The sequence below is a fragment of the Chrysemys picta genome, chromosome 6 (genome assembly GCF_011386835.1).
Source record: "Chrysemys picta bellii isolate R12L10 chromosome 6, ASM1138683v2, whole genome shotgun sequence".
Taxonomy (NCBI): domain Eukaryota; kingdom Metazoa; phylum Chordata; order Testudines; family Emydidae; genus Chrysemys; species Chrysemys picta.
The window spans coordinates 21,987,402-22,002,100 of NC_088796.1; the positions used below are offsets into that span (position 1 = coordinate 21,987,402).

The window sequence follows — 14,699 nt, forward strand, 5'->3', positions numbered from 1 at the left end:
ACCCCACAAAAACAATTTTTTTTATATATATATTATACACACACACACAGAAAGAATTTGGGAAGTACAGTCAGTCTGGCTTTAAAATGTTCTAATACGCCTTTGTTTTATTTGGGAATGAAACTGCCAAGTTGCAGATCTCAAACCTAAACAATTAGATGGTGTTTGTTTTTAAAAAGTTTATCTTTTCAACAATTCCTTTCATATATCCCCTCAAGATTCCCCCCCCCAGTGAGCTTAGTACTCATGAATGGTGTTCAGTTAATACTGTTGGAGACTGAAGTCCTCTAAAATTCACCCAGATGCAGAAAGTGGGACTGCACAGGGAGCAAGGAGTGGAGGTGGCACAGGCAGAGCAGGTGCACAGGGTGGTGTCCTTCTCCATACAGTTAAAGGAGTCTCTGGTCTAGCCACAAATAGGCCAAAGTATAAAAGGTGGTTTGGGGGGAGGTCAAGACCACTGTATCTATATTATGGGGCCAGAAACCACAGTAAAGGAAGACTGAAATAGTAACTGTGCCATCCACTGGTTGACAACATTCATTCCATTACTCACAAACCCAGAACTGATCCTTACACAAGGACCAATTATTCAGGTATTGGGCAGTGTTGGCTTCTTGATATTCACATCCATAAAACAGGTGCAGCACAGACAGCAGTTGCGCATGCTTTTTTAGACTATCCTGCTAATATGCCGTCCTTATCTGTAGGGACAGTCAATCACCAACAAGGGTTCCAAGTACTGCTAATTAGGGTGATAGCTTTGCAGCTTGGCTAGTTGTTTAATAGACACTAGAGAGCGATCAGCAAGTCATTTCACACAGGCCAAACAGCTATCATGGCCAGCACAGCCTAGACTCTTACTATCAGCTAGTCACCATCATTCCATACCAACCCCCTTCGGCATCCCATCATTTACAATTAGCCTCATTCTATCTTAAAATGTCAGTTGCCAAGTAATGATTTACTGAAGCCCTATACATCACAGCTCATCAACATGGACCTCAAACTTAAATACAGTGAAAAATATTACCTGCAAGTCCCCCTGTTGCTGCGGATATTCCAAAGTACCCTTGCGATGGTAGTACCATATTTTCCACTTTACCACAAAATTCATAGTCTTCTTTATCTGGAGTAAAGCCATTGTTAATCATTACCTAGAAAGAAAGACACCTAGATTACACCTACAAATTTGAATTTGATGCTTAAAACATGCCAGTTTAATTAGTACAGAACTTGCATAAAGCAAAGTAAAAAGTGCATTAGGTAAGTTAGAAAGAGGGTCTAGAAATAAGGAGTTAGTAAAACCCCTCATAATTTTAGCTATTAAAGTTCTAGTTAAGGAGTATACAGCAAATGCATTATTTCTTTATTTTATAAATCTATAAGATTATACATTATACATTAGACATACAGGGTATGAAATACAGATCTTTTATACCCAAAGGACACCAACAGTGAAAGAAAGCAGTTAGAACTTAATTTTCCAAAGTGTAGCAATGGAAGAAAAAAAAACTAAAATTCTAATTCAAAGGTAGCTCCCCAGTTCAGTGATATTCAGAGGTCAGTGGTTCAGGAGCCAAATTAGTGATCAACGTTACCCTAAAGAGCCACAATAGGCAGAATTCATGGCTTCATTTACCATAGTACTATATACTCATATTTAAAAACAGTATGACAGGGGAAATTATATATGTTAATTTATATGTTATTCTCACAGCAATAACATATAATACTGACCAAGTATTATTATTTTATCAACTACAATTGGGTAATATCATAGTAAAAGCATCCTGATTATTAACTATTCTAAATTATTAACCAAATCACACAGTGTTTTAATATCATGCTGCAAAGAGCCACGAGACACATTAAAGAGTCACTTGCACTCCTGAGCCTCGGTCTAAGCATCACTGGGGTAATACAAGTAGTTCTATCCAGCATGCAAGAGTATTACACAAGTTCTGACAAATGTAATAATTTCCTGTATGCTTTTTGGTGCCACTCAAAGGGTTGGCTTCAATGGACAGCCAAGGATTTGGATGTTAGCTTAGAGACGGCCTCCTTCACCACAAAATGCACCGAGTTGCTTGGGCTAACAACACTGAGATCTAAAGTACTGGCAAGAGCGTCAGGGCCCACTCAGTTAAGGGCTCCAGGAAAGATGCATCTTTTCTAAGGCTTCCTGGTGTTTGCTTTTTGGAGGACATCTTTTACTACTTTTATCCCAAAGCAAAAGACTTGAACATATTAATTAGCTCATGTAACTACTCTGGAACTTGGTAATTGGGCACATTTTATGGAAGCCCAGAATTAAGGTTAAAAATAGAACAAATATTTGTTTCAAACTGCCTCATCCTAGTGCCATTTCTCCATCTGGAGTGGGTTCATTCCACCACAAACTTAAAAAAATTTCTTGGACATTTCCTTACATCATAAAAACACCACAAAACTGGACATACCTGCCAAAAGCAGCCTTGGAATGTAGAAGCAAGAATGTTGAAGGTGCACAGCAGAGTTAGGGAAGCTTGCAAAGTGGCTGTCGACACTATACTTTTATCTGATTTCTATCAGTCCCTCATTTTCATAAGTTTTAGTTCACTTGGCTTTTTTTTTTTTTTTTTTTTAAATAAAAGAGTTCAAGAAAATTTCATACTTAAAAGCTCCAGAAGTTGAATAATGAACTGTGTTATCTCAAGACTACCAGAGTACTTACAGTTAGTGTTTTTTGGTAATATGTAATCTTTGCTCGGACAGGATAGGGCTTGTTACGAAAATCTCTCTGACAAGATGCCAATGCTTGTGTGGAACCATCACTATGAAAGAAGAGAATCTGCTTACAGAACTACATCTTTACTATGTACTAGCTAGAAAAAAAGGCATGAAAATTTCATTATTTTAGTGGATTACAAATGTCAAGCAAGAACAAAAGCCCTCTGGACAGTTAAATTAAGTTTTGCATTTCCAAAAGGTTTAGGATTGACAGCACTGGAAGTGAAGTGAAGTCCTTTAACACAGGACACAAGCATGGGCAGAGGCAGTACAAGCTTCCCAATGCTACCTTTCCAACGTGCTTCAGTACTGACCCAGAGGGACCACCTCCCGGAGACTCTCTATGCAGACAGCTAACAAGGGTGTCAAATGTGATGTAGACATTTGTCCATCAGGAATATGAATGAGATCACCAATTCATTTCACAGAGGTATGTCAGTTGTCAACTGGTAGCTACTTGTGATCACTGAGAATTTGGGGCATATCTGAATGAGTGATCTACAGGTGAAAAATTCTGTACCTCACCAGTTTATCTGAGCCACCTTGTCCCGGTACACTTGGTATTATATTATCACAATATTCACCATGCTATTTTTTAAAAAAAATTGGCACTCCTGTGCAGCTTCTGCTAAATTCACAAACAGTTAAAAAAAAAAAATCAAAGCTATTAAATTATACTGGTTCAACAAAAAAAAGCATTTTATAGTTCTTCCATAGGGGTTTGAATTTGAATAGAAGACAATCTGTAGGAAAAGCGTATGCTTCTAGGTGATTTCAATCAATGCAGTTATATTATAACACATACACACACTGTCTGGCATGTGCACCTACATGGAACACAACAAAAACTATTTGACATTCTCTTACCAATAAAAATTAAGTGTCTTCAACCTTATTTAAAAAGCCTCCAAACATTTCAGCAATCAATACCACAGGTCTATCACATCCAAATAAAATTAATAGACTTACTTCTGATGGTCATAAAGGAGTTTTCCATTGTTGCCTACAACAATTATTGATGGATTGTTTTTCTGAAAGACAAACCATATGAACAAACAGGGTTTAAAAATTTAAAATGAAGTAATTTTACAAATTAGAAACAGATTCAATGTACAATATCATTAACAGCCTTCCCAACAGCATGGTAGTAGGCTATAGAGACAGCCAAAATCTTAACTCTGATGCAGCTTTGGTGGGAGGGGAGTAGGAAAACTAAATAGTTTGATGAAATAGCACTGTGTCAATCAACACAAAGAACGGCAACCTGCTTTTGTTCTATAAAAGATCTGTGGGTGGAAAAAAAGTATGGGAGTTCAGTTATGGACATACTATTTTCATATTTACTATTTATTCTTGTAATTTGATAATTTAAAAATAAAAACTGAAGGTATTAGTTGAAAGATGATCAAATCCAATAAAGATGCAGCACTTCACGCCTAAACACTATAACAGGAGTAGTAGGTGAAGGACTGACCTTCTATTCCACTAGTATCTTTGGAGGATGTTAAACAAAAGCTGCTAAGTTAGACATTTTTAAAGTAGCAAGTTCAGATGACAAGCATCCAAAAGCTTTAAAAGAGCTGGCTGAGGAGCTCACTGAATCATTAATGTCGATTTGCAATACGTCTTGGAGCACAGGAGAAATTCCAGAAGACTGGAAGAAAGCTAATGATCTGCCAATTTTTTAAAAGGTAATGGGATGACCTGAGTAATTATAGGCCTCTCAGCCTGACATCAATCCTGGGCAACATAATGAAGTGGCTGATAAAAGACTTGATTAATAAAGAATTAAATTAGGGTAATGTAATTAATGCCAATCAACATGGGTTTATAGAAAATAGGTTCTGTTAAACTAACTCATCTTTTTCGATGAGAGCATAAGTTTGGTTGATACGGTCATAGTGTTGACATAATATACTCAGATTTCTGTAAGGCATTTGACTTGGTACAGCATGACATTTGATTAAAAAACTAGAATAATATAAAACGAACATGGTACACATTAAATGGATTAAAACTGTGTAGAACTGATGAATGAAATTGTTTTTAATTGTTCAGTTTATTAATGTAACTTCATAAGTAAAGTTTTATGAATGAAATAACATTCATTCATAAAATTGGTTACCCCAATAACTGGCTAATTGACAATTAAGATGCTTGTTAAGAGCCATAGCCTTCAGCCAGCTGCCCTTGTAAGTTTCACTTTCAATCCAATTGCTGCTTAAATCACTGAAACTTGCACTGTTTCAACATTGTAACTTCTGCTCACGGTTTGCCATTCATTATACTTGTCTACATTGTAGCTTCTGTTCTCTTTGTCATTCCTTACACTTGTCCATACTGTAACTCAAACTCTATTTTAAAACGCTCACTCCATTTCGTAAAAGCCTGCTGCAACCTTCATTTTTGCAAAACCCTGCTGTAATCTTATTAGTTTACATGTGTGAATGAGGTATGGATGGATGATGAAATCAAACTCCAGCACCAGCCTGTCCTGATGAAATAGAGTTCAAACACCAAAGGCTGAAGATGCAGACAACAGCCCTAACAAAGTAAGAAGAGTCCACCCTAAAAAGAAAATAACAAAGGTACAATAGAAGGAAGATCAAAGCCCGGTCCGTGGCTGAAAGGCACATCTGCAATTGACGGTTGATCAATCACACCGAACCCAGAGGCAGCGTGACACAGCAAGACCTATAGACTCTGGATTCAAACTAAAGCCTACAAAAAGGATGGGTGAGATGGAAGACTTTGGAGGGTAACGTTCTGCTGCCAACATGGGATGGCAGACCCAGCCTTCCTTGTGCCCGGCTTTCCTGGCCAGTTAGCCGTCACAAGCTACGATCCCAAGCCACGAACTCAAGCTATGTTCAGGACTGGTAACTATACAGCAGCTGCATTACATTGTGTGTAGGTATTAGTCATAAATCAAATTGTGTTATCATAATAAATGTGGCATCTTTGTCTTGCCCCCTAAAACGATCCTGTGTAGTTTTGTCTGCATAACAACTGGCTAACTGATAGATCTCAAAATGAATGGGCCTGTTTCCAGCTCTTGGCCCCATGCTATTTAAAATGTTTCTCAATGACATGGAAGAAAACAAAATCATCACTGATAAAGTTTGCAAAGGACACAAAAAATTGGGGGAGTGGTAAATAATGACAAGGAAAGGTCACTGATATAGAATGATCTGGATCACTTGGTAAACTGAGCACAAGCAAACAATGTGTGTTTTAACATGGCTAAATGTAAATATATACATCTAGTAACAAAGCGTAGGCCATAATTACATGATGGGGAACTCTATCCTGGGAAGCAATAACTAAAAAAAGGTTTGGGGTGCTGGATAAACTGCTGAACATGAGCTCCCAGTGTTAAGCCGCGGCCAAAAGTGCCAATACGATCCTGGGATGCATAAAGAGGGGAATCTCGAGAAGGAGTAGAGAGGTTATTTTACCTCTGAATTTGGCACTGGTGTGACCACTGCTGGAATACTGTACCCAGTTCTGGTGTCCACAATTCAAGAAGGATGTTGATAAATTGGATAGGGTTCAGAGAAGAGCCATGGAAATGGTTAAAGGATTAGAAAACATGCCTTATAATGATAAGACTCCAGGAGCTCAATCTATTTAGTTTAACACAGAGAATTTTAAGGGTGACTTGATTACAATCCGTAATTATCTACATGGAGGACAAATATTTAATAATGGGCTCTTCAATCTAGCAGAGAAAGGCATAATTCAATCCAATGTCTGGAAGTTGAGGCTAGACAACTTCAGACTGGAAATAAGACAAATTTTTAATCGTGAGAACAATTAACTATTGGAACAATTTACCAAAGGTAGTGGGGGATTCTCTATCACTGACAATTTTAAAATTAAGATGGGGTGTTTTTCTAAAAGATGTGCTGTAGAAATTATTTTGGGGAAGTTCTATGGCCTGTGTTATACAGGAGGTCGGACTAGATTATCATAATGGTCCCTTCTGGTCTTGGAATCTATCAATCTATGTTGACTTCATTACATTCATAAGAAAAAACACTTACAAATAATTTCTAATAGACTACACATATAAGAGACGGGTATATTTGAAAGTGTTGGTTTAAGTTGTTAGAAGCTTGGAAGAAACTAAAGATATAAGAAGAGCAGATTTACAACACCATACTAACTGAAAGCCTCCAAGGGTTGAGAAGATGAATTAGTTATGCAGAAAACATGGAGTTTGGGAGACCCCTAAAAAGGTGAAAAAAATTCTTTCCCTTTCCTCAAAGTACATATTATTCCACTAGAATTCTATATAATTCTTTGCATTCTCTAAAGAAAAGTCCTTAGAAAGAGGGAAAGAAATCTAAAATAGAAATATAAATTTGGAGTTCACTTTCCCATTGTTCTTGAATTGTATTTGGGAATTCCTCCATATTAAAGCCTCCAGCGATTTTGTTTTTTAAGCAACCTTTTAAAATAAATTCTGACTATAGACCCTAAACTATTTGACTGTGCCCCTGCAGTATGACAAAATACAAAAAAATACCTAGTGTGTGAGGACTATAGGGAATTATACTAACCCCCCCCCCCAAAAACAAACAAACAAACAAACAAAATATTTCTGCTTTTCTATGGCTAGAGTTAATCTTGTAGGTTAATTATACAACCACATTCAATTATGTCAGTGTTTATCTGGAGTTAGGCCATGTCTACACTGCACTTTTGTCATTAAAACTTTTGTTGCTCAGGGGTGTGAAAGAAAACATACCCCTGAACAACAAAAGTTTTAACGAGGAAAGCCACTGGTGTGGACAGCACTTCGTGGTCGTAAGCCGCTCTCCCATCGACTAAGCTACTGCCCCTCGTTCGGGGTGGTTTTATTGTGTCACTGGGAAAGCTCTCTCCCAGCAAGAGAGAGCAGCTACAGTGCACACCTTACAACAGCGTGGCTGCAGGGGCGCAGCTGGGCTGTTGTAAGATGTGCAGTGTAGTCAAGTTAAAGTACTTTATTAGCACCATTTAACTGTTCATTAAGTTTAAAAGTGGCACTATTCAACTGAAACTAATGAGTTTTTTAAATATTTGCACATAGTTCAGACTACGTTTACAAATTATTTGCATTTCAAAGGCCAATGCACAGTCAATTAAGATTTTAAGTATTTTAGAAGAGATTACAGGAGCTCCTAACTTGAAGCATTCTGCGTTAATTGTTAACTAGCAAGCTGATTTCTGTAAAAGGTCATGTCTGAAAATAAGACATGGACAAATAGTGAAAGGAGATATAATGCCCTGAAAAGAGCTAAAGAAATCAAAATCAAAGAGTATAAAAGACAGTTTTTGCTCCTTAAAAAGATCTTAACATCAGATGATGGGGTATCAATATTATCCCACAATATTATCACAAGTCTTGTGATATTTGGTGTTTTTTCCAAAAACTCCAGCTCCTGAAATCATGAGTATCTTAGGTGTCATTTAAAAAAAAAGAAAAGAAAAAAAGATTCTTGCCATGGTTGCAGAGAAAATATGGAAAACAGACACAAGTGCAACTTAAGGCTCAAAAAGCAGAAGACCGAGACAGAATTTTAAAAAAACCTTGTGATTTTTAAATCAATTTCATGATTTTGAGGGCATGATTCATGAGACTTTGGGTTGGTTCGATTCTTACCACCGCTCCACTCCACATATGCAGAGTTAAGGGGCCAAAGCTATGTAAAGACAATCAAATAGACTTCCATACAGCCAGAGAGAGGACTCCTCTGGCACAGGAACTGAGAAAGACAGCCACAGATTGTCTTTTGAGGACCCTCTCAAAAACCTCAGTGTAGAATACATTCCAAGACATAATGCTGTGACGATTCTGAGCAGCACTGCTGCCTATAAACAGTGACAGGATGCCACAACTCAGTCCTCCAGGATTATCCAATTAGATGCCAGGGTCCACTCTGGTTCCTAGACCCTCTCAAAACTGGGGGAACATAATGGTGACTTAAAGGCACCCTTACCCCTTGTCCCCGGGCTGTGAGTTCTGTGCTATACCCTTTAGAGGTACAACATAAAATCTCACCTATGTCTTTAGACTTCTGTGCTTTGTATTAATAGGTGTGGTTAACATATGTAAAGGTAGTTCTGACAGTATTTCAAAATTGAAGAATTTATTCTAGTCTGTCTACTGTGTAAAGTTTGACTATCAGAATCCATAAGAATGACCTTCTTATTAGAATTACCAAAAAAAATGAATTAAGTTCACATAGTTTGACATTATTACAAAACATCTTCAACAAATGATACAAAAGTTTGGATCCCTAAAGCAACTCTGTCACACTGCAAATTCTGTATATTTTAGGATGTCAAAAATGCTTTAATATTTAGATAAGAAAAAACACAGGGATGCACATGCAAACTTAACATTGCTGTTGGAACATTAATTACTGTATTCCATTACTCATTTTAACTATTCAACCTTAATGAGGCCCTTGCCCCAATATAATTTTTATACACATTTAGTTCCCCACTGTTACTTTTTTTTTTAAACCCAGAAAATACCAGGGGCACAGGTATACTTCTTGGTAGTACCATAACAGTGCCTATAAAAGTAGTAAGCACTTAGGAGTTAAGAAACCACTTTCCAGATAGTGGAAAGGTATCGAAGAGTAGACAGGGACAAGGAATTTAGATAACACCTCACTACCCATTCCTCCAGCTAGGGAGGACAGAACTAAAACTGCCTGCGCCACTTCCCGCAGCTCCCATTGGCTGGGAATGGCGAACCGGGGCCACAGGGAGCTGAGGGGTTCCATGCCTGCAGATGCTCCAAGTAAACAAAACGTCCCGACCTGCTAGCGGCTTACCCTGACAGGCCAGGAGGCAAAGCATGCCAACCCCTGAAATATAGGGTCGGCTTATGAAAGGGTCATACAGTTTTTGCTATTTTTACCTAACCATCTTGGGGGGGTTGGCTTATAAACAAACAGGCTAATGAACGAGTATATACGGTAGGTAGAGTACAGGGCAGTTGGATGCAGAAGAATCAAAAATGAAGAAGCTTCAAAAACGTGCATTTCCTGATCTGCATACATATGCCAGTATCCCTCTCCTAATACATAAACATTTAGACTTAATAAAAGTACAAGGGGTTTCAACATGTATAACTATCAAAACCGTTTTCCCTTCAAATCTAGCAAAGGAACTGGTCCTCACTGATCCTCAATTACAGCAAGGTTAATCTTTCAAGCTTCAGCTTTTGTTTGTTTGTTTGTTTTTTTAAATAAACATAGCCTGGTCAAAAAGGAGTCTTTTAAGAAACTGCATAACAGAAAAGTTGTAAGCTTCATTTTCTCTTTTTTAAAAAACCTGCATCTAGCTGAAAGCCAAAACCCCCTGATATAAAACAGCTAATTTTTCACAAAAAGTATAAGCATGTGTGAACACAAAGGTAAAAGTGAAACCATTCTAGAACCTTTATTATAAGAGTTTGCTTCCAACTAACCTTTCCATCATTGTCAAAAGAGTCAAAGAAAATGCCAACACCATTCCAAGTATCAGCTGCCCCAAAAACCGGACCTTCTAAGCCTTGACCTTCAGTAAACCAGATTGCCTGTGCACAGAAATTTAAAAAAAAGTCATAAATTAAGATCTACATTTATAAAATAAATTTGTTTTCAAAATTAAATCAAGTTCATTTACTAGTCCATCAGCTCCAATCCGGCCTCTCCCTGTCACTCGAAATGTCACCTCAACCTCCCAGTATTCAAATATAGACTTGGTTTTTGTCCACACTGATCCTCTCTGGCTTTTTAAAGATGGAGTTATTCGAATCTGATCTGCACTAGGTATGGCATCTGAAAAAGAAAAAAAGAAAAAAAAAATCAACAATGAACATACGAGAGAACATGAAGAGCACATCCTGCAATCATAAGGCAAATACTGGATTTGCTAAGCACACTTTACCTTATAATTTTGCAGATAGATGGTCCCTCTAATTGAAGAGCCAACTGTTTTCGGATTGTAGTTTTAAGAACCTAACATTTGAACAGTTAAGGGGCAATTAAAGTAGTAACGTTTAAATTTAACATTTCATTGTTTATCTCATAATTCAAAATGTTGTAATTAAAGGGAACTCCATGTTTTACAGTGCCTTATTCAAAGTTCATCTAGGATAGCAGATGCTAGTGGTTGGAGCAGCACTCTGCCTCCTGGAAGTACAGTCAAGTCTTTAAACCATCACTGAAAATCATGTAGAAATTAACTAAACAGTGTACAATAAATCTGCTTTTCAAGTCAAAACTTTTAGTTAAAGTATAGTTTCTACATGTCACTAAACAATTTGATTTCCAACTGGAAGAGATGCAGAGATAAAATCTGCAGACACATTAAATGACTGCTTCTTGGAGCAGTTTGTCCTGGAACTCACAAGGGGAAAAGGCAATCCTTGATTAAGGCCATGTCTACATTTGCAAGCTTACAGTGGCACAACTGTACTGATACAGCTGTGCCACTGTAAGGGCACTCATGTAGCCACGTTATGCTGAGAGGAGAGAGCTCTCCCCTCGACGTAATACACCCATCTCAATGAGTGGCAGTATCTATATTGGCGGGAAAGCATCTCCTGCTGACAAAGCGCTGTGCACATAAGTGCTTATGCTAGCAAAACGTATGTCACTTGGGGGCGTGTTTTTTTCATACCCTTCAGTGACAAAAGTTTTGCGACATAAATGCTAGTGTAAACATGGCCTTAGTCCCAAGTGGAACAAAGGATATGGTCCAGGAGGTGAATATAGCAGAACTGCTCAGTAGTAGTGACCATAAAATAATTACATTTAATATCCTTGCAGGGGGAAAAGTGCCATAATAGAACTGAACTTCAAAAAGGGGAGCTACACAAAAATGAGGAAGCAGAAATTGAACAGAAATTAAAAGGAACACTCACAACGGTGAAATGCCTGCAAACTGCATGGAGACTGTTTAAAAACACCAGAGTAGAGGCTCAAACTAAATGTATACAGTAAAATTTCATTCATTTGACACTCCATTATCCGGCTCTCCATATTAACCAAACAACTAGCACATGCAGGTCCAGAAGAAGGCGATCACTCCTGTGGTAGCTAGATTGCGGGTGCAGCCTTAGACTTTCCCCATTCTCCAGATTATCTGATCTCGCCCCGGTCCCAATTAGGTTGGAGGGTCCTACTGTACAACCAACCAACCTGTAAGAGGACCAAAAAGATGCCACTGTGGCTAGACAGCAGAGTAAAAAGTGGTTAGAGACCAAAAGACATCCTTTAAAAACTGAAGTCAAGACCAACTGAGAAAAATACAAAGAAGCCTAAACTCTGGCAAGCCAAGAAAGAATTTGAAGAGCAACTAGCTAAGGACACAAAAACTAATAGCAAAAAACCCTATAAGTACCCCAGAAGCAGGAAGGTTGCCAAACAGTCAGTGGGGCCACTAGATAATTGAGGTGCTAAAGGAGCACTCTGGAAAGACAAAGCTACATTAATTCTTTGATGGGTGAGATCCCCATACCCGAACCATTCTTTTTACATGACAACTCTGAGGAACTGTTCAAGATTGAGGTCTCAGTAGAGGAGGTTTTCAAACAAATTGATAAAATTATACAGTAATAACTCACCAGGATCAGATGGTATTCACCCAAGAGTTCTGAACCAACTCAAATATGAAATTGCAGAACTACTAACTGTGGTATGTAATCTAATGCTTAAATCAGCCATTGTACCAGATGATTACAGGATAGCTAATTAACAGCCGTTTTAAAAAAAAGGCTCCAGAGGCAATCCTGGCAATTACAGGCCAGTAAGCCTAACATCTGTACCAGGCAAACTGGTTGAAACTACTGTATAGTAAACCACAGAATTATCAGGCGCATAGATGAACACAATTTGTTGGGGGAAGAGTCAACATGATTTTGGAAAGGGAAATTATGCTAATCTATTATAATTATTTGACGGTGGCAATAAGCACATGGACGAGGGTGATCCAGTGTATATAGTGTACCTGGACTTTCAGAATGCCTTTGACAAGGTCTCACACCAAAGTAAAGTATACAATCATGAGATAAGAGGGAAGTCCTCTCATTGATCAGTAACTGGTTAAAAGACAAGAAACAAAGGGTAGAAATGAACGGTCAATTTTCAAAATGGAGAGAGGTCAATATCAGGATCCCCCAAGGATCAATATATTCATAAATGATCTGGAAAAAGGCATGAACAGTAAGGAAGCAAAGTTTGGAGAAGATAAAAAATTCCTCAAAAATAACAGGAGTACTTGTGGCACCTTAGAGACTGACAACTTTATTAAGCTTTCGTGGGCTACAGCCCACTTCATCGGATGCATAGAATGGAACATATAAGCTGACTCTGAGGAGTTACAAAGGGATCTCACAAAACTGGGAGACTGGGCAACAAAACAGCAGATGAAGTTCAGTGTTGAAAAGTGCAAAATAATATACATTGGAACATATAATCCCAACTATACACATGAAATGATGGGTCTAAATTAGCTGTTACCACTCAAGAGAGATCTTGGGAGTCACCATGGATAGTGCAATGAAAACATCTGCTCAATATGCAGCAGCAGTCAAAAAAGCTAACAGAATGTTAGGAGCCATTAGGAAAGGGATAGATAATAAAACAGGAAATATCATAATGGCTCTATATAAATCCAGGGTAACCCACATCTTGAATACTGCATGCTGTTCTGGTTGCTTCTTTTCAAAAAAAGATATATTCGAATTGGAAAGATGCAGAAAAGGACAATGAAAATGACTGGGGATGGAACAGCTTCCACAGGATGAGAGATTAAAAGACTGTTCAGTTTGGAAAAGAGACTACTCAGGGGACAATAGAGATCTAAAAAAATCATGAATGATATGGAGAAAATGAATAAGGAAGTGTTATTTACTCCTTCACATAACACAAGAACTAGGTGTCATCTGATTAAATTAATAGGCAGCAGGTTTAAAACAAACAAAAGGAAGGCCATCTCACAAGCATAGACAACTTGTGGAACTTATTGCCACAGGATGTCGTGAAGGCCAAAAGTAGAACTGAGTTCAAAAAAGAATTAGATAAGCTCAAAGAGGATAGCTGCATGAATAGCTATTAGCCAAGATGGTCAGGGACGCAATCCCATGCTCTGGGTGCCCCTAAACCTCCAACTACCGGAAACTGGGACTGGACAACAGGGGATGGATCACTGGAAAATGCCCCATTCCGTTCATTCCTTCTGAAGCATCTGGTACCGGCTATTGTCAGAGACAGGATACTGGGCCACAAGGATCACTGGTCTGACCCAGTATGGGTCTTTTGTAAAGTAACCACAATTTGTTTCAAGTGCTTCTGTATCAGTGACAGAACAGTCAGTACAAAAGAACACTTTCCTGATATCATTAAGCTAGAAAGGGCTTCATGTTACATAGTAAGTAAACCTGTTTTGACAATTAAGTAAGTAATTTTATTAATAAAAACAAAATAAAAAGTGCAGACTGAAGCATAATATTTGAAAGGAGGGACATGGATTTTAAATGAAATTATTGTGTATTATATTATCTTGTTTAAACCATAACGAAGATATGATTTTCATATTTCAACATGGCACTTTATATTCATATACTTGCCATTCAAAAATCTCAGAGTGCTTTATGAATATTAACAAGGCCTCTTAACATCCCCCTCAGATTCATATTGTCCTAATTTTACAGCTAAGGCACGGAGAGGTTAAGTGATTTGTTCAAATCCATACAAGAGGCCAAAAACAACCTGAAACTCCCAATCCTGCTTTGTAGCCAAAGTGCTAACATATACATACATTTGCTGTAGAAGATAAACAGCAAATGGGAGCGTTATCAAGTGGTTATTTACACTTGGCTTTATTATCAGGCTTGCTACTGACTGCCTGCATGACCTTGAGCAAGTCAATTCAACATA

General features: G+C 38.0%; 1 protein-coding gene across 1 annotated transcript in view; it reads right to left on the reverse strand.

Moving 5' to 3' along the window:
• LMAN1 (lectin, mannose binding 1) overlaps nt 1–14,699 on the reverse strand; it is a 34,368-nt gene that overhangs the window by 17,471 nt on the left and 2,198 nt on the right. The window contains exons 2-6 of the mRNA XM_005303849.5: nt 10,441–10,595; nt 10,244–10,351; nt 3,742–3,803; nt 2,717–2,816; nt 1,034–1,157 (exon numbers count right to left, since the gene is read on the reverse strand). Of these exons, the coding sequence (XP_005303906.1) occupies nt 1,034–1,157; nt 2,717–2,816; nt 3,742–3,803; nt 10,244–10,351; nt 10,441–10,595 (549 nt within the window). The remainder of the gene's footprint in view (nt 1–1,033; nt 1,158–2,716; nt 2,817–3,741; nt 3,804–10,243; nt 10,352–10,440; nt 10,596–14,699) is intronic.